Source organism: Gambusia affinis, linkage group LG04 (genome assembly GCF_019740435.1).
Source record: "Gambusia affinis linkage group LG04, SWU_Gaff_1.0, whole genome shotgun sequence".
In the NCBI taxonomy this organism is placed as follows: domain Eukaryota; kingdom Metazoa; phylum Chordata; class Actinopteri; order Cyprinodontiformes; family Poeciliidae; genus Gambusia; species Gambusia affinis.
In genome coordinates this window covers 3,342,360-3,363,722 of record NC_057871.1, presented here as the reverse complement: position 1 = coordinate 3,363,722, position 21,363 = coordinate 3,342,360, and the positions used below count along the sequence as shown (strand labels likewise).

The 21,363-nt window shown below is 38.0% G+C and overlaps 1 protein-coding gene across 8 annotated transcripts in view; it reads left to right on the top strand.

Moving 5' to 3' along the window:
• Positions 1-21,363, top strand: part of inpp4b (inositol polyphosphate-4-phosphatase type II B) — a 193,642-nt gene that overhangs the window by 61,797 nt on the left and 110,482 nt on the right. For 4 of the 8 annotated variants that reach the window (XM_044113421.1, XM_044113428.1, XM_044113427.1 and 1 more), the window contains 2 exons: positions 7,389-7,475; positions 16,228-16,307. In XM_044113421.1, the coding sequence (XP_043969356.1) occupies positions 7,389-7,475; positions 16,228-16,307 (167 nt within the window). Of the gene's footprint in view, positions 1-7,388; positions 7,476-7,856; positions 8,239-16,227; positions 16,308-21,363 lie in introns of those variants that run through there. The other 4 variants (XM_044113422.1, XM_044113423.1, XM_044113426.1 and 1 more) reach the window with 2 other exon arrangements.

The window sequence follows — 21,363 nt, the reverse complement described above, 5'->3', positions numbered from 1 at the left end:
ACAAAGGTAAAAGGGTTTGAGGGTGTGAATTCTTTTGCCGTCTTTTGAGTCAAACTTCATTATTTTGTTTCATACCTGTGGACTGAGGGATAAATGCCTGAGTGTTTTCCTGCCGCCTCAAGTTACAAGTCACCGGTTTCCAGCATGTGTGTTCAATGAACGCTAGATTTAACCGAAGCCACTAAAGGGATCAGACTCTGTAGATCTACTGGGACATCAATCTCTGTCTTTCTGCCTGTCTTGGCTGTTAACCACCTCTGGGCTGCACCACTGATCTCTGTAATTGTCTCCCATTCTTCAAAGGGAGCTAAGAGTTGGTTTGATCTGAGCTGTTTGCTTTTACAGCCCCTATAGCTCTGCTCTCTAAAGAAGAGAGCTATCAACCTCTTCAGGCACGAGTTAGCATATTATAGAACCATTATTGTGTGTCTGAGTGCTAAAGTACAAGAGACCTAGCACACTTTCGCCTGTTTAGCCTCAGGGAGAGATAGGAGCTCCTCGATGTTGCAGAGAAATATTTTCTGCAGGTTTTGTTGGAGCGTTTATACAAAAACCTCTGAGCCGTTTCTGCATTCTTAACAACATTAGAGGATTTTTGCGTATCTGATGGCATGCACCTTAAATGAAGTTAAAGCAGCAGATACAGAGTTAAGTTTGGCATCTTGTTTTGTGGCCTCTAAAAGAATATCCGTTAGCCAACATTTGCACAACTTATTTCCTTCTTTGTGTCTTTGTGCACTTTGACTTAAAGTGCGGAGTCACAGAGAAGGAAGTTCCAAACCACAAGCAGATAGCAGCTTGCAAAAAGCTGCTCCAAATTAACACTTGCAAAGCGTATTATTTTAAAGGTCTTCTGTGGCAGAATCGGTGTCAAATGACCACAAAGTTGCTCTCCTATAATTTAAATCCCTGTCCTCGGGTCACTAACGGGCTCTTGAATACAGTCTTTTGGAACTCCTAGTGAGTCGCGTTTACAGACTGAGCGAAGGGAGCCTCGATTTTTATCACCTAGTCTGCAGTGGGGTAAGCAGTTAAAGTTTATAGACCAGAGAACAGTGTAGGGGGGAGCCATTGGTAGTTGCTCCAATGCATTAAGAGCAGACTGCAGCGTTTGCCTGCGAGACAAATATGCATGACTGCAGGAATCTGATCTTCTATTTTAAAGGTACCTAAACAAATCCTTTGAGTCCTGTGTAGCACCTTCCTGAATGCCTCTGCAGAAAAAAATAAAATAAAACAGGGATTTCTCAGTGTTGGCAGGTCACCAAGGAGAACAGCCTGAACATGATGAAGTAAGCAGTAAAGGCAGGGAAATGTGGAAAACTAATAGAGTGGTAGGAAAAGATTCATGTTCAGGGACATGCATTGACAGGCTGAAGAATGCCTGAATGGAAGTCTGAATATTGGGCCTGTGTTGCTACTCCTTGGATCTTATTTGACAGAATCACTGATCTTCTGGAAGCACATTGTTTTCTGAGGAAAGGTGAGATGTATGTATGAAATGCAGCACGGTGCCTGTTGTTTATGGCACTGTAGATCTCATCCAATATCTGCAGAAGACAGAATGTGAAAGGAGCGTCTCGTGGAGGACTGCAGTCTTTATGGCACTGTAGATCTCATCCAATATCTGCAGAAGACAGAATGTGAAAGGAGCGTCTCGTGGAGGACTGCAGTCTTTCTGCAGCCAGCTGTCGGTGAGCATTTGCTTCTGTGGTTAAAAAATGAGGCAGGTGTTAATGCTTTTAAAAAGAGCAAATAGTTTAGATCTGAATGGCTTTAGTGAAAACGTCAGTGTGGGGAAGGATATGATGTTTTATAAGACCTAATTTAGCATGCACAGCACAAATGAAATTGTAAAAAGTTAAAAAGGCAATTTATCAGCTGAGAGTTTGGAGGAATTGGGTGTAGATGCAGTCAGGCTGATTTTGACATCAGCTTAGTTGAAAAATGGTCTTATGCCAGAAAATAATTTACTGGATTTTTGTGCATAATGAAATTTCTCAGTGACAACTGAGGAGGAAGACCTAAAATAAAGACCAAACTATTAAACATAGAAAAACGTTGCTGAGTAAATGTTTGGGCAGTGGGACAGAAGTTTTTTTTTTTTTTTTTTTTTTTTTTTTTTTTGCATACTGGTAATTATTTAAATGCATTTAAGACCTTTTAGATAATTCTGTCGGTAAAATTTCAAATTTTTGTGAAAAATAAATATTTTCTGAGTCATCTGTTTCTGGACTAATACAGCTGATGATCTTAATGTCTGGAGTAGATCACAGTTTTGGGTTTTTCTTTTCTCTACCTGCTTTATGAGAGTTAAAGGGCCAGTTTTATGTAAAATGAGCGTTACATCATGTTACAATGTTATTTCCTCATATCTGGAGTGCTTTCTTGATTCTTTCACTCATGTTTGAGAAATCCTTTTGTCTCTATGGCAACCATTCAGGTGTGCAAAACACCTGAGTGGACCTAGCTTTGCCTTCAAAACGCGGCTCCTCCTCGGAGCTGAGTTTCAGGAAAAGCAGTGTTTTAAAGAGACAGAGGCCCAATTTTAAGTTTTATTTGACTTAAAGACTAGCAGTCCAACATATCGATACTCTAATTTTCTTTCACTCTGACATCAATGTGAAGAAAGTTTACCCCTGCTAGTTTACGTCCCTTCCCCTCAAGCTGTGATATACCTCTATAAGTTTATGAATTTCAGTTTGACAACCCAGAATCTTTTGTTTCTTAGTTTTTATCATCTTTTATTTGTTTACAGATGGTCCCACATTTTTCCTAAAGCTCTATTTGATAAACGGTAAAATTCTGGATAGATTTTCTGGTGGTGAGCTGACCATCAGCTGAAATAAAATGTTTTTCTGTTTTGTTTCTCTTTTCCCTGGAGTGTTGTATTTGGTTAGTTGCCAAATGTATTTTCTGTTCTGGTGTCCAAGTAATTCAAAGTTAGACTCATTCATCCAAAGGACATTATTCCAGACATCCTGTACTTTGTCGCTGCCAAACTTTAGTCTAGCCTTCATGTTTTCCTCAGAGAGCACTTTGGTCACTTCCCATAAAAGTTAAGGTTGTGCTTTTTGGCTGAACAGGCGCACACTTTCATATGAACATCAGCAACATTTTAGGTTTTTATGGATACTTCACTTAGCATCTTGTGGTCTGCTTTCAGGGTGAACCTTCTCGAATAATAAGATCTGATCGTGCTGGCAGTGGATTTGAATATCTTGCAGACTATTTTCCATACAGTGAAATGATTCATTCCAGATTATTTTTGATATCTCTTAAATGTAACCTTAAAAATGCTGATCAAAATGTTCCAAAAATAATCATGACATACAAGATCATGTAATTTTAGAAATGAATAAATCTGGGGATGTAATAATTTTCTCCTTTCTTCACAGAAATGTTTCAAATACATTTACAAAAGAATATATATATTATATATATTATATATATATAAAATGTCTTTTTTAATGTGACAAAAAAAACAGTAAATACATAGAAGTTGATAAAAGTTGTTACAACGCTGTGACATAAATATCTACAGTGAAGGAAAGCAGTGCAGCAAGTTGGATTAAGCTAAAAAATTATTAAAAATTTGTAATTAATCTGATCAATTTTGTTTTAAAGACGAGGAAAATTGTCACCACAAAGCCTGCAGTGGCAGAGTTTGCTAAAACCAGCACTAGTGTTGCAGCCCAAAGCTTTAACTACACCTGTAGATTATATAAATCATTTCCAGTCTAGCAGCTCCAAGCATATGAGGAACAAACTAGGGAGATATTAAAACCATATCACCAGCCATATCATACCAATGTGTTAAAAAATGACTCACATTGACCTACAGATGTGGATCCCAATTTATGTCCTTATATTTTTCTGTCTTTTACAACATAGAAGCAAAAAGTGCATTTTAAGTCTTCATAATACCCTTAAATATAATTTTGATCCATTTACTTGCAGATCTTTTTTACTTCTTGCTTTATTACACCTTTTATCAAAAGTGCAATAATAAAAATCAAGCTATTAATTGTAATTACATTTACCCTATCCCTCATATTTATTTCTTCCTTGAGATTGTGGGTTATTCATTACCTGCAATCCTCAATTACCTCTAACATTGTAGTTTTAATTTCAACATTTTAATGATCCATGCGGTATGAAGAGCAGCTTCTTTATCATATAACTGGATCTAGACTCATTTCAGACTGGACTTTTTAACACCACCACCTACCCATGTCTGACTGCTCTGTTTAAGAAAAGCTGTCATTGCTTTACATGAGCAAAGAAGCAAAATCACTAACAGAGAAGTCAATTAAGAGCCCAGGCCCACACACAAAAAACTGCGCCTAATAAAACATTATTCATTTTGGTAGTTTTTATAAAGTTTAAAACATATTCATGTAGGTCAAAAATAGCAAAAAATAAAAATAAAATAAATAATAAGAAGAAAATTGCATATAAAGGCAATATGGAACATAAAATAACATAATTTGCAAAACAATTATCAATATTAAAATGAATCTGCTGCACAAAATAATATGCGCTCCTCCACCCCTCACCCAAACCCTTCACTCATCACAGATCACAAGTCCAGTCCCCTGATTCTCAAGTGTCATGGATGATCTTAATGTTGTGTAATCAGCAGTGAAAGTAAGATGATAAGGCACAGAGCAGGGCTCCTCCAACAATGAGCATATTCTCCAACTAAAGGATGCATTTGGTTTATCAGGGACGTTGGCTACTAATGGTTTACAGCATCTGTGAATGTGAGCCGTACAATGATGAACACATGAATATTTCTCTGCACAAACAGAACAAGCATGCTTCTCATTGTTAAACTGACATCCGTACAAATATTCTTCCTAATAAAAGCACTTATTTTCACATACATATATATATATATATATATATATATATATATATATATATATATATATATATAAATCACAATTCAATTTACTCGCCACATAACACCTCTCTCTTTGTTTGGTAATTTGTGACATATGTGGTGACATGTTTTCTTTTTAAAGTTGGCAATAATAGTTTAGAACATAGTTTTCCTGAAAACCTTGTAAATCTTCTGATTCTCAGTAAATATTTCAGGTACATTGTCGAACAAGTTTTAATCCTGTCAATACAAAAACACTTTCAGTTCTTTTCATTGTAAAATTACTGATCTTGTTAGATTCATTTTAGGCTTTAACATATTTCCACCATTCTTTGAACACAAACACATGTTGATATTCTAATACAATATATGCACACCAAATAATTATATATAGTTAGAATTTTTCATCATATAACTGTTGGACTTTTATGCCACAATAGTCAAAAGTTTTTTTTAAATTGTTGAGTGCACTGCTTTGAAGTGAATTTGAATTATTAAATGTTTATGTGAGAAATGGTTGGATAAATAAAACAGGTTTTGAATTCATAACCTGCAGCACCGAGGAGAAAAGTTTCATGTAATACTTGCCCTTTGGTTGGGGAGAAAAATTTGAGTGTACTTGGACTTAGAAATCGTGAACTTGAGATTTTCTTCTCAAACTTGCCTTGGCCTTGCCCAGCAGAAACTTTGAAAAATCTTATATTCCCACATTTTTTCGGAATTATTCTGAAGATAATGCAGCTTTGGAAGCTGAGATGCCAAGATGCCCTGCTATTTGACACACTATTGGCTGGCAGTCAGCTCCTCTAACTAGAGGAACGTTGTTGAAATCACTTTAAAGGTGGAGTGTCGGAAAGAGCAGGAGCTTCTTAAAGAGGCAGAAGCCCGATTTCAAGGTCTTAAATTACGGAGTCAAGTTTCTTTTAAGTCATATTCGATATGTACAGCATTTTTATTACAACCGAAGGAGACATAATTACTTAAATGTGCTGTAAAATGGCATTATGTGTCTAGAATATGCACACTGCCTCTTTAAAATAGGCAGCTTTAGGCGTGTTTAAAACCAAGTATTTGTTGATTTTAACAGTTCGTAGGTGGCTGTGTCCTCTAATCCCCACCGGGGGTTTATTGTTTAACCTGCATAGTACAGTTTTAATGCAAACAAAAATGTGTTTTTTTCCCTGTTATCAGAGTCATATAAAGGGAGCGTTGTTAGGTTAAATTCTTTAAGGACACAATTTGTTAACACATCCGCATCATGGGAGATTCAAGTAGAAAAAAACTCAAGGACACTGTTGTTGGTGGTTGATTAGGAATGAGAGCATGAGCTCACCTTGGGAACTCGACCAACTCCTTTTTTCTCTGCACTTACCCCAGTTTGGAAAGACTGTTTGTGTGAGATCCTCTGTAGCTTTAGCCACCAGTGTCTTACTTCTGTCATCTTTGCACAGACTGTCACATCTGCCAACAGACGCACGAAAGAGTAATGAAAGATAGATGAGCTGCACAAGTCTCTGAGTTGGTGTTAAGATGTTAGAGCTGTTTAAATAATGCTGAAAGTGGGAAGTGACATTGAAGCAGCAGCACCTTTAGGCTCCTCATTTGACAGCCAGAAGGATCTCACACTTTGACATTCAACTTGTGCTTTCTGCTGTGATTTAAGGACCAATCCCTATTAGCCTCAGTGTGCTTTTCAGGAACTGAGATTCCAAAATATGTCAAACAATTTGAACTTCAAAGTCTTGCATTAAATATGCCTCGTTGCTGCGGGTTTGATTTTTATTTTTGCTTTGATCTGGGGATTTTTTAATGCATGCAGTACATCTCTGCTTCTGGATAGTTGAATCCTATTGTAAGCTGAAGTGGGCAAGCAGAAAAGAAAATCCACAAAAATCATCAGTAATCACTGACAAAAAAAAAGAAACATTAGTAACTAACTGAAAAAAATCACAAATGTATTTGGCATCAGCACTAGATTACATAAAATTAGCTGCAGACCCGGAGTAAGCAGTTTGTTAGCAGGCTTGAAGGCATCTTGGGTAATCTTTTGGCAGGTCTGAGCTCATGAATCAGTCTTTGGCATCCAGGTCATCAATCCTCAATGTAATAAACGCAGAAAGTAGACTTTCCGCCCACTCTCCCTGACGCCACCTCCCATATTCAGAAAGGTTAACTCATGATCACCGTGACCTCCAATACTCGGCGTATTTGCATCGAGCTGCATGCGCTCATAAATGCTAAGTGCTGTGGTGGGTGTGCTGCTCGTCTCATTGTGTTTGGTTGTGTACCTGCTCGGGGTGATAAGGCCCAGAGTGGAGCGGGTCTTTTGTTCTGCCAGAATTAGTCATCCCCTTCGCGGCAGCAGGGGTAAATTAAACCCTGCCTAATCCAAGGTTCAAGCCCAGATAGTTAAAACTTAAGCCTGTTGTCACCGGTGTTGCTGTGTGGCTGTTTTTTGTCATTTGTGGCTATAAATGTATGTTTTTTTCCCCTCTTTCAGTTTGAGACTGCATCATGTCGCCAAACATCTGATCTGAAACGCACAGAGAGTGAGAGAGTCTGGCGAAGCCTCTTGTGTGATTCTCAAGTATGTTGTTGTGTGTTTTTGAAGTATTTATCTGTATGCAAACACGCGAGCGAACAGGAGCAGTTTGTGGCGTGTGGTTGGAAATCATATTAATTGAAGTGGTCAGAAGTGTTTTGTTTTTTTTGTCTGAGTCACAGGCAGCCGCTGAGGTGTGACACACAAGTCTGGATTCTTTATATCTCACTCCTTCTTTTTGTTGCTATCTTGGTTCTCTGCCCTTTAATTGTCTGTCTTCCTTCCCTTCTACATCTTCCTCTTCTGTGTTGTAACCTCCCTCTCTTCCTCCTCACCCACCTACCCCACGACTCGGCTGCTTGTACTCGTCAGCTTCCTCCCCCTTCCTCTTCCTCCTCCTCCTCTCTTTCTCGCTGGTCTCGCTTTCCGTCACGCCAGCCACAGCAACAGCGGCGGCAGCAGCAGCAGTAGAGCCGCCGGCTCACTCGAGCCACTTCTCAGTCACAGCGCAGACTGCAGTGTGCATGTTGGTGTGTGTTTGATGTGTTTCTGTATTTACAATGCATAAATCAAACAGCGTTCCCGCGGCTCTTTAAAGAGCAAACAAGACATATATATGGAGTTACTCTAACCGTGGACTGGGGGAAAGATATGTGACAGGACCTTCCTGGAGCTCATTAAGAAGAAGGAGAAGAAGGAGAAGAAGAAGGAAGACATAACGTCACTTTGTCCTCTTTCTGTCTTCTGTCATCCCCTCCTTTACTCTCCTCTCACTCTTTTACCTACTGGGATTCTCTAACACCTAACTGTAAGTTGACTTCCTTGCATCCATCTGTGTGTGTTTGCTGCTGCTCCTCGTTTGGCTCTCAAATTTGTGCCTAAGTGCATGTCATGACACCTCTGATGAGCTAATTAGGCCAATTTGCAGAGCCGGTTCTGTAGTGGAAGATGAACGCTGTCGAGCAGACGCCACTGACCTGTTAATGAACAGGATGCGTGTTAATTATAGAGTCACATGGCTGCTGTTTGTGTAAAAAGGCTCTTCGGGTGCAGTGTGAGAGTGAGCGTCCTCTGCATCAGGGATTCTCTTGAGTTTGGAGGGGAAAAGGAGGAAGATTGAAAGAGCGTGTCTGTGTGCATCTTCATGTCATTCTGTCACCTCGGGCATCGGGGAGGATCGATAGATCTGCGCCTTTAGGTGGACCGTTTAGCTCTGCCAAGTGATGAACACACACTGTGGCCTTGAAGGGACCACAGGGGAGCGTTTCAGGTCGCCTGACGGCTTTTCAGCTCTCTGCACAAGTGTCCATCACTTTCAGAATATTGTGAAAAGAAGCCCGGAAAATTCAAAAGTTTTTTCCTACTAAGTGGGCAGATCAAACATTTATTTACTAGGTCTGAAACTGCGGGACTGACAGAAGCAGAAAGAAAAATCAGTCAGAGAGGTGAAGAATGAACAGAGGATGAACAAAATGTTTAATCCTGAAATTCAAAAGTTTTTTCCTACTAAGTGGGCAGATCAAACATTTATTTACTAGGTCTGAAACTGCGGGACTGACAGAAGCAGAAAGAAAAATCAGTCAGAGAGGTGAAGAATGAACAGAGGATGAACAAAATGTTTAATCCTGGAAGATGTTTTCTCACTTTGCTCCTCCTTTTTCTCAAGTTCTCTTTGGTCATAAAATGCATTCAGGAGCTTCATTCATTTTACATCTTTGTTGTTGTTGGAAATTCAGAGTATTTTTTTCTTTTGTCACCTTTGAATGTTTCATATCATTAAACTTGCTTTAACATTGATCAAAAATCACCTGAGAAATCAGAAAAGATTTTGCAAACTTTAAGAGAAAAACTAAATATCCACACTAACCTTTGTTTAATCAGAATTCAACTTTTGCAAAGCTGAGTTCAGGTTCAATAACAACACCCTGGACTGATTCCTGCAAGATCTGTAGAATCAGGAAATGACTTAAACAGAACCTGTCTGACAGACTGAAGTAGGCTGAAAGATTTCCTAAAGCAAAAGGTACTGACCTGTTCTACACAAATTCAAGAACAGATGAGAAACAAAGTCGTTGATCAAACTCAGTTTGGACAAAGTTACAAAGGCATTTTTAAAGTTTTAAGGATTTTGTTGTTCTCAGCAATAACAAATCATCAAATCATTTCATAGAACATGGTGCTGGTAGTGTGGGCATCCGAGGTTGGAGCCATGAGTTCTGCTCTACAGCAAGGTCTTAAAATGGTCTAGTCAAAGTTGTCAGTTAAATCTGATTAGCATCATGCCTTTGGTTCTCAAACTGGCCACAGAGGTTTAAAAACTCCCCAATGTGGGTGGATATCTGCAGTTTTCCATATTAGTGTGGGCCACAATAAAACAAAAAAGCAGAGAGAGCTGAGGGTGACACAAGCCAATCAGCAGCTAGTTTCTATCATCAGAAAATTGCCATTTGCGTTTATTCATGTTGTTTTTTTTCTGATATTAAGTCTGCTTTGATGATTTCAAACATTTAATTATGACAACATGGGAAGAACTGAAGAAATACAAAAGGTGGAAAATGAGTTTTTCACTGCACTGTAGACTTTTGGAGCCATTTACCAACTGCTCTGTAACAAGTAATGACTACATGGGGGCACGATGCTTCTTCATGGTGCATAGCAGCCGTTGTTCTCTGGGTTATCGGCCCAAACCGAGACGAGCTGCTATACTTCAGCAATAAAGAATCAACAACGTGCAAAATGAGAAATGCTTGACTGTTTAATTCATGACTAATCTTCTGCTGTACCTAAGCTGTTCTGTTTTTTAATTAATATTATGCTTTTTCTCCGTATGTTCAATTTGTGCGCATGTTTACCCTCTTCTGAATGCATAATAGTAATAAACATGAGAATATGTTTTGGGGCAGCATTTTGTATTTGAGCTTTTGTGTGTGTTTCTCCAGGAAAATATGGAAGAGGAAATGATTTAGAGAAAGGTCAGTGAACAGGATGCCCTTTTTTCTTATCTGATGCACAGTGCTGCGGAGAGAAACCGAAAAAAGAGAAAAGGTTTTACTGCTTTCAGAGGAGGAGGGAGGTGAGACGTAAAAGTGAGGAGGGAAGAAAGGTGGAGAAACAGAGCATGTCAGCTTAACTCGGCGGGCCTCGGGTTGTGTAGCGGGTCTCTGTGAGGTAAAAGCACCGGAGTGACCGCAAACACCTGGAGTCGAGCTGATCTGTAGTGAAAATAAACCAAAACAAAAGTCCATGTTTTTACAGAAAGAAGAAAATTCTCCTTGGGTTTGCAGCCTGTTGGAAAAGTATTCATACAATACAATCCACCATGTTTCAGACTTTTTCACTTTTTCATGTTTTTCACTTTAAAGCTACAAACTTTGAAATATTTTATTATTATTTTATTATTATTATTATTATTATTATTATTGGATCTATAAACACAATTTATTGGCATTCTAATGTATGAACATCTATGACAGACTGGCGACTTGTCCACGGTGACCCCGCCTCTCGCCCGGACCCCACTAGGGACAAGAGTGTTAGAGGATGGATGGATGGATGGATGGATGGATGGATGGATGGATGGATGGATGGAGGGATGGATGGACGGACGGACGGACAGACAGACATGCTTAGATCTAAAGATGTAAAGATCCGTATTTAGTTCACTCCATCTTCACTGTCTGTGTAAAAGAAAAGCATTCCCACACCATTATGCTGCCTCCAAAAATGTAAAATGACAAAATGTGGAAAAGTTCAGAGAAGTTTTCCAGTAACTGTAGCTAATTTCCACTGCTGTTAAAACTCAACTTTAACTCTTTTCATTACTAAAACAAGTTATTGATGAGAAATCTAGAACCGTGAAGCATAGAGTATGAATATTGTATATTCCGGGTGAACGACATCTACTGCCTATTCTATCACATTATACAGACTCTCTTGAGATGGCATTTTGTTTCACATTGGTGCTACATAAATAAAACTGACAAGAATTGAATTGAACTTGTCAGCTTTGCTGTGTTTCAGGGAGTCACTGCGGCTCTGCTCAGCCATGCTCAGTTAATCAGAGCAGCTTTATGACCCAAAACTTCTGACAAGGTTACATTTATCATGTTGGTTCTTTTCTTTTTCTTTATTGTTCATCCAATTTTCTCTTCAAGTTTTGACCCGCGGCATGCTCATTTTTGATTGAAATCTGCTGGTTATGCTAATTTCTAAAAGTCTAAATTTGGCTTAAGTCTATATGACATTTTAACTTAATTATAATCTTAAGTTTCACATTATTATTTAGAACATTACTACTCTTTTCAACAGATAGTTTGAGAATGCTTCTCCAAAATAAAGAACAAAAATGTCCTGATTGTTGTCTGACTAGTGTAATCAGTTTGGACTAATCGTCCGTACAAAGCTGAGCACATTTTGACTTTACATCTTTACCAGCATGCAGGCAGCTAATGAGCTTACAAATATATAAATGCCAGGAATGTAATGCGACCAATCAAGAGTGCAGCATGTAATTAGCTAAACAGAAACATCAAAATAGTCTAAGTTATAATAATTGCTCTAAAAAATAGAGAAAGTCCTATTTATTTACTTATTTTGTTTCATTTACAGTTCAAAATGAACATCTCAACATAAACAGGACAACTAAACACATTCAACCATTCAATGTGTATATGTTAATATAATAATAGTAGAGAAAAAACATATAATTTTTGTAATGACACAACACTCTACTGAATCAATATGTTCATTATAAATTGAATATTTTATTCTATTATTGTGTTGAAGTAAATATTGATCTATTCTCTTTGTTTTCTTTAGACTGATTACACTACAAATTTGTTCCATAAACAGAAATACAACATTCTCAGCCTCTCAAATTATCAAATGCTATCTCTTTTCATAAATCTATTTGCAGATGTGCTGGTAATGTACTGTTATGTATTTTAAACATAACTGGCAAATTACAATAGTCCACCAAGTTGTGAAATATCAGATTTTAAGTTGAAGATCAATAGAGTTGTTGGATTTCTGTAGCACAAGGCTCAGAAAAAACACTTTTATTACACAAATTCACCATTAAAAAAATCCAAACAGGAACATTTTTAAAAGGTTTTTATTGGTGTCCTCTCATAAAAGAAGTGGTGACTGATTCACACCACACTGCTGTGAATTCTGTGTGAAGCTGGCCTCTCCATGTCAATGTCTCTAATCATTTTTAATTTTCAAGGATCTCCTCTGTGTAAAGTATTTTTAGAAATCTCAGTTTTCTCAGCAAAAATCCAGTTTGCATGTTGACAAGGGGTGCAGAACCAAATCTTGTTCAGAAAGTCTCTGTTCTAGAATAGAGAGGATTCACCTGAATCAAATGGCTGAATGACCTCCTTGGTATCATTTAATTCAGGTGTGTTGGAGCAGTGATAAATCTAAAAATTCAAAGTTCAAAGGTCAGGATATTGGACTTGACTTGCAGACCCATAAGGTAGTGGTAACGGAAATCTTATTATTGCACAAAAATATTCACTTTTTTTTAGCAATTCTCCTCTTTAGGAAGTAACTTTAGAACTAAAAACGTTGATAATAGTTTGATAATTAGTTCTATTATGTGCTAGCCAGGTGTTAGAGGGGTTTTTATTCAGTGTTGTTTTTTCATAGCCTTACTTGCTAATTTGTGCAGCTTTTGGCTGTTTTTTTCCAAGCAGCATTTCCTCAAAAAACAATGCAAATTTCTGCTGCCAGTTTTTTTCCCAGCCCTCAAATTTCCCTCCTGCTGCAGGAAAAAGCTTCCTTCATTAAGCTGAGTATTACATCCAGTACGTGGGGTGGCATTACTTTAATCTGCATACAGTTACACCAGCACTCTCTCAGGAGCCTGTCAGTGGTAGCTGGTTTTGAGCCTCAAATGCAGGCATGAAGATCGGACGTAGAGGTGGTTCAAAAAATAAAAGCTTGAATAATAACATTTATGCTGAAAATAAAAAAAAGAGGTAATCTGACTAAAACTGGAACATTTTCTCCTCTCAAAACACTCCAACCACTTTTTTAATGATAAACCAGGTTGGCTTGGGTAGATTTTTTTTCCCCTTTTTGTGTTAATTTTGGTTTTTTTGTCTGGTATTAACATTTGAGTGTGATTTAAAAAAAGGATTTGGTACACTTTTTCACAGCTTGCAACTTATTTAAATCTTTCTTTCAAACATATAGCACAACATAAAAGTACCTCGACAATGTTGTCTGATTCAACATTGCTGATGGACTTTTATGTTGTGCTGGGTGCTTGAAATGCCTGACTGCTAAACTAATTCCCCCTTGGGGGACAATAAAGGCCCTGAACTGCACTAGAGGACAGATGGGGGAACATGGTAGACTTTCTTAGGTGTTAAAACACATTGGTTTATGTGTTATTATCTTTTTATTGTTTACATGTTTTAGTCTTGCTTTTATGGAGACCGAAAAGAGACCAAGATACTTAAAGTCAACATTTTTCTTGTCATGAACCACTGCAGATTATCATCCCATCATCTTACTCATATTTAAGAATATAATTAAGAGAATAACAAATTTAAACTCTAGAGACACAAAGTTTTGAAGTAGTTTTATAAGGCTTTGGTTTACCTTGATCCTTGATAAAAATCAATATAATTTACTTCTGTCAGATAAATGATTTACTGCTTTTTGTGTCTGACAGACAGTTCAAAAGAATAACATACAAGCTGACTTTTTATCTTGGGAAATTCAAGCAGGCCTTTTCGTTATTCTCATAGTTCTTTTAAAGTCAGATGTGAATTTGATAGAATAATAAATAAATGAATCTCTCCAGACATACTACTGACTGGTACTAGTTCTGGTTGGTATTTGTTATTTTATGTTTGCCTTGTCTTAAATGTGTCTGTCTCATTTTCATAGCCTCTTTTTATTTTCATTGTCTTGTGCATGAAGGGAATCCCAGAAGCACTGCATGCTCACTAACAATACCTGAACCTCATTTACATTCATAAATAAAAAAATAAACAATTCTGTGTTTGTCTTCAGAGGCGAGTCAGAGCTGAAATGGACCTCTTCTGTATAAACATTTTAGTGTTCAATGAACCATCAGAAACAATATGGTGTGCAGAACAGAAAGGCAAAAACAAACACCTTTTGTTGTTTTTGGCCAATAAAATAGTTTGAAATTATGTTGTAGTATTCCGTGCTAATGAGCCATTCACCCAGTCTATAAAAAATTATTTCCCATTATATAAAAAGTTCATCTCAGCACTTAATGTTCATTAGCTTGGCTGGTCACTATTTGCTGTGGCTCTTTCTCCGTGTGACACAGTTTAGCATGTCATCGTTGTTTGTTGCAGGTGCAGGACTTGCTGCATCTGTATGTGTGTCAGCACACGTGCATGAATCTGTTCGGGCCCATGAGGGTGTGTGTTTTCTTCCGATGCAGATCTGCGTTATTGATGGGCTTGTCCCGTACCCTTCTCTCTGTGACCCAGTTCTCGTGCTCTGACGCCTCTTGCTCATATCTTCCCTGCAGTAAATGCGTGTCGCCAGAACAGCAAGAAAAAAAGAGTGACATTAGCCAAAAAGAAAAGAATGCTGGTGTGTTTTATATTAAAAAGATTGCAAGGTTTTGCCCATTCAAAACTCTTTAGTTGTTTCTATATATTTTGATTCCTGTGATTAATCCAGGCATAAATTCCTGAACTAGAGAGATGAACCTGTGTTGTACAGACAAACAAGAGAGCAAAGAGCCCGTTGAATCTTTTGCACTTTGTATGCAGAAATAGTATTTTAGCACCAAAAGTTTGATTCCAAAAGAGCTATTCTTGGTCTCTCAGATCTTTTGTTGGGTCTATGTTGGATTGATTCCTGCTTCTTACAGAATTGATTTTCAGAAACAGCTCTTGTGTTGAAAGTCAATTTTCAGGGCTGACATTTCTTTTGTCTTTTACCTGTCTACTTTCCTTAGATTGCTTAAGCACTCTATATCAGTCCAATCAGGCATAATATTGTGACCACTTGTCACAATGGTGTAACAAAAGAGACTGAAAAAGGCACCAGCCATGTACCAAATGTACTATGTACCAAAGTAGAGTCAACAGGAAAGGCTAGATCCTTCCAAGGATCACATTGCCTCCAGTGGTGCATCCTGGGTTCCTTGGGTTCAAGCAATACTTTGTTACTGCAATATGAAACACACTAATACTACAAACACACAATTGTCTGACCTCATCATACTCACTGAAAACCTTCCACTGCCCGTTTTTGGGGGGACGGTATTTCTGCAGGTAGGAGTTCATCCTGTAACCAGCCAAAGAGCCCGGTGCCACCATCAGAGTGTGAATGACTGAATGCAGTGCTTTGGAGTCCTCTGAGCTAGATAAAGGACTGTACAAACACAGACCATTTACCATTTTTTCCTGCTTCTAACACATCAACTCTAATGGGGAAATGTTTGTTTGCTGCCTAATCTCACCCACTAACAGATGCAATAGATTATCTGTGTTATTTACGTCATATGTGAGTGGTTATACTGTTGACTGACAGATCTATACTGGAGAAAAACTGGGGAGATAATTAGCGAGATCGCAGCTAAAGTCCAAAGGTGCCTGTTGACCAGGTTCAACATAAAGTTTGGTTTCTCTGAGCCAAAGGTAAAGAAATCAGTCGCTTTGTAACTTAGTAAGTGGTGAAGTAATTACTGTCTGATAAATGGTCTTTTTACATATGTATGGTGCCGTTTTTGATCATTCAGTGACTTTTCCTGCTGTAGAACTTCATTGATCCAGGTTCTGTGTCGTTTCTGCAGAGCTCCTTCCTCGGTAGCGCCACCTTTTCCATCGGGGATCTGCTGAGGGCTAAAGATGGACGACTGACCTTGAGCCTGAGGTGAGAGCATGTTACTTTCATTCTCGCTTTTCTGTTTCGCTTCTTAGAGTCTGCTGATTAAGAACTGACAGATAGCTTGAACATGACACCGAGTCGGGAAGAGAGAGCTTTCAACAGATGTTGTAGCAGCAGGGGCTGCCACTGTTGTTTGCTTCAGACATGTTGTGTTAATATCAGGGAATGCAGGTCTCTCATCTGTGCTGTCTTTTAAACACTTACTAGAGGAAATGAATGTGTCTCTAAAAGAGTTTGAAACAAACTTAAGGAAAAATTAGTTATTTTTTAAAAATAGGTCAAAAATGATTGTTTAGGGTTAGGTTTCTACGAGGCAAGTTTCTCTGAAGATTTGTTTTGCACTAACGTCGTTAAAGAGCTCAACGGCAAGAATCTGCTCTTTGCTTATAATATTTATTATCGGAGTAAGACAGCCGCTCATTTTTAGAATGATCTGTTGATGGCAGTGAAAAAATGTGTTAGTTTTTTTAATTGCATTTTCTCAGCAGGCATTATGCAAACATTATGCTTCATAGAGATAATTTTGCAAAGAGAAAAGTTAGAAACTCAACTGAGGTGTTTTGAGGTGGCTCAGGGAAGATGTTATTTAAGATTTATATATCATTTAACATTATTTAAACTTGTCTTGGGTGTATACACTTACTTGCAAAAGCAACATATGACTATTGTATTTACTGAGATTTTAATTAATGGAGCAACGCAAAGTATTGCATAAGTTTGAAGTGGAAGATATTTTTAGAGCATTTTACTCATAAAAGTCTGAAAAGGTTCAATATTCATTCAACTTTATATTGGTACCTTGAAATGAAATCCAGTGCAAACATTTGCCTTCAGAAGTCGCCTACTTATAAAGTAGACTTTTCATGAGCATAGTTTCATCTAAATATAAATCAAGCTATTCTGTGAGAGAACATTATTGAATAAATAACATCATGGAGACCAAGAAATTTAAGAAGTTCACTTAGACTGATCAGAAAAGAAGAACATTACTCAGAGAAGCAGTCGGGTCAGTAACTCTGGAGAAGCTGCAGAGATCCACGGCTCAGGTGGGAGGATCTATTTATAGGGCAACTATTTTCCAAATCAATTTTTACAAATTCTCACCTTGAACAAAGAAAGTGTTAGTATTGTTCATTGTGGCAGAGCAGAAGGAAAATGTTTCTGCTTGAACCTTTGTCATCTTTCAGAGAAATTGAAGATGTGTTGCCTTCTTGAAGCAGAGGCAGTTCTGTGACAGCAAAGTAATCACAAACGGTGGTCTTGAGTGATAAACCGGATTGCCCTGGCTACATGGATGGAGGTGAAGGTCAGCAGGGTTACCATGGGGACCAGGAGCAAAATCCCATATACTGGATCAGAGAGGGCAGTCGTGGTGATGGTGTGTTGGATATCCCTAAGCATAAATAAAATGTTCATTTGGTCATTGATGTTTGTAGATTCTCAACTTTCTGTTTGTGTTTAGCTGACTGACACAAATTAAGATGTGTGCAAAGAGTAGAACAAAATAAGCACAATGTTTTATTGCTTGATAAAACAGTCTCTATTTCCGCAGCCACTTTTGTTCCTTCATCTTCAAGCTGTCAGTCTTTGTTCATCCTGACTCTATTTCCTTTTCACTTTGCACTCTAGTCATATCTGAAATGTGTTCCATCAGCCATCTCCTCTCATTATGTGCCTTTTTTCTAATTTGTTGTGCCATGTTTTCCATTTCCTGTAGGTGATCCCTAGTCACCAGGCTAATTGTATCTTGCAAGACTATATGAGATGCGGTCAGGAAAGAAATTACAACCTCACTCCCTCATGTGTGTTAGTATATCTCTGAGTGCTTATGTAGAGCAGAGAGTTAACAAAACTGGGAATGGTTCTGCAACCACTGGAAGAAATTTACAAGTAATAGTTTTTATGCAAAAATCACAAATGTGTCACAAAAAGTTCATTTCAAACAACTCCTCTCCAATATACAAGAGTTTATTAACAAAAATAATCCACCAGTCCAGTTAAATTCTTTATTAAACAAACTCACTAAGTCAGTAACACCCAACTAAACTGCTGAGAAAAATATAAAAGAATGATAAAAATGTTAAACAACTAGAAATATTAAAAATACACAACAGCTTCTGTAGTTTAGCTAGCATTTAGTTTTAGAGAAAGCACGTATTCATGACTTTTTTATATAGCCTAGTGGCAATAAAGGGAAAGAAAATTTCCGTAATATGACGTAAACTTGTGTTGTATGATTAAAATGACTCTATCAGCCAATAATCTCATAAAACACTATGCTAATTGCAGACGCCATGACCTGCAGTTAGAAGGAAGTTTTGCTTGCAGAAAACAACAAAACACTGCTAATTTATCTCTGCCCAGATACAAGCCTTTCTTGATCAGTTCTCCTGTCGACAGTGAGATGGTTCCTTTCTCCTGAGAGGCATTTTGGGCTCGAGGAGAAGAAAAAAATGAAATCCAGTGGATGGAATAGGAGAGCCTCGTTTGTGGGGAAGCTAGCTGTGATTAGCCTCTGTGCTAACCTCTCTAAGAGGTTGTCGTTAGCCTCTTCACTCAGCTTCCGTAAACAGATACGGTTGGCTCATGTTGGCCTGGAATATGTCGCGTCCTCTTAGCTCCTGGGAAACCCAGTTAAAGTAAACAGGGTCTTGGGAAGGGAAGTTCTGAAAGAAAGTGTAGGAGCTATCAGTCTAGTCAGTTTTAACAATTATTCAAAAAGCTGAAAAACTCAGGGTTTTACTATACAAGTAGGAAAGTCTTACGAGAAAAAAAAATCAGCTGATGTGCATCCAGTTTGCCTGTCTGTTGCCATTGTTGGAATAAATGTGTCAGACTGAGTGAAACGTTAATAAACACACACAGACCCACAGAGCAAATGGCCCACATTTGATATGCAGTTTGCTTGTTGCTTCATCTAGAGAGAAAACATTTGGATGACGAGCAGCTTTACATGCATCCACTGTATGATTCCCTCTGGGCTGTTTGACCTGTGGAAGAGTTGATGACTCACACTACAAATTAGTTCTGCTGGACAAGCAGCACAGGAGCTGCAGCCCTGACATGGGCAGGAATGCAATACAGTGTACACACACAGATGCTTCATTTAAATATAATGTCCTAATCCCCACTCAGCCAGTTGTTGCAGAGAGTCGGTTAATTTGAGCTGCTTCGCTCAGCACAGAGAATTTGAGGCTGCTTTATCTCCACAAAGCAAGGATTGATTCCCTTCAGTGCATCTCCAAACCAATATGGCTCTGGCCAACTTCTTTTCATAAGCTTTGGATTTGCATTGCTTGCAAGCATATGTGGAGAGAAATTGGTATTTGACTAGCACCACTGAGAATATGTGATTTTCTTTTTCTTTCTTTGTCCCTTCATCGAAGTTCGCTGTGCTACAGGGCTGTCTGGCTCAGGGCTTATTCCTTATTCCCATGAATTTTCTGCATTTCAGCTGCTCTCTCAGGTCTCACGCTCACTTTCATGTGAGACTGGTTGGGATGTTTGTCACGGATTGTTTTTGTTTGCAGTGTGACACGACCAGTTTGATTTGGGTCACTTTTCTGAGCGGTTCCTGACAGTGTCGTGATGAATGAGTGAGAATGTGGGATGATGGTCCGTCTCTATGGTAGACATCAGAGGCCATTGAGATGATAATGTGAAGATTTTACCTTTTCTGCCTGTGTCAAGCAGTGTTGACTCAAACAAAACAGGAAGAAGGCAAACCAAAATAATTTTTGTCTGTTTGTCTATTGATTTAAGAGCAGACATGTAATGCAAAAATAAAAAATCTTAGCAAGTACTTTTGGTCCGGTTTCTAGTGCAAATATATCAGTACACATGAAATTAAACAAAGCTAACTTACAAGTAGCTTTTCTGCAAGATGGAGCTAAAAACGAGACTCATTAGACGGGGCAACATTTTCCTTTTTTTGTGAACTGCACCCTCGGTCCCCTGTTTGTGTTTGACAGCAGAGTGGTCTTCAGCTGCTGTAGCCCACCTGCCTTCAGTGATGCTCCACAAAACCTGGCTTTAACGAGCTACTGTTGACTATCTTCTATCTTAAATTTATCAGTCTTTTCTCCTCTGACAAGTCTTATTCTTCTACACAGTCATTTTAATCTCTTTTGATAATTCTCTGTAAACCAAAGTGATAATTGTGTCCAAGAAAAGACAAAAAAAAAAAACTGAATAAATCACCAGTTTTCTAAAATACATCCCTCTCTGAATGAGCTGCTGCCATATGATCAGCTTATGTTGTGTTTTTATGGTTCAGTACAGTCACTGAAGCTGCAGATATAATAAATATCACATACAGTACATTAAATATGCAGTCTTACTGAAGCTTATCAAGAGTTATCTCCATGCTGTTATTGCCCTGAGGCTTGCAAAGAGCTTGTTGTAAATCCCTCTGGTTGTCATATATGAACTCGGGTTCCCTCGTGACCATTACTCACGCAGAGTGAAGCAGCTGACTGTAACTTCTGGAGTCTGCCGTCTGGTTTTAAACATCGGGCTTGACTAGTTTGACAGCAGGGATTTAAGTCTGAAACAGTGAAATGTTTTAATTGGAGATTTTCTTCCATTTTTTTTATAAACAAGAAATAAATATCCAAGCATTTTGTAGCATTTTCCTTAATGTTTTTGGTTCACTTGGGTTGTAAAAACATGTTAAAGGTTAGAATATCTTCAAACAGATGCACTGCAAAAACATAATATCTTATCAAGTTTTTTTGGTCTAGATATTTTTCAAATGTTATAATCTGCCAGTAGAACTATCAATTTTTCGTCAATATTAAAAAATTATTGACTTAAAACAAGTTCCTATATCTTCGTGAAAGTTTATCCATGAGTTAGTTTTGTCTTATTTCAAGTGCATTAAGATATTTGCACTAGAAACTAGACCAAAAATACTTGGTAAGTTTTTTTTTTTGCGGTGTGTGTGGTTGCTTTTAGGACTGTATGATGTAGCTAAAAAGTAAAGAAGTTTCTTTTCCACCTCATAGGTGTTACATGTATTGTTCTACTGGGATGTGCTTCA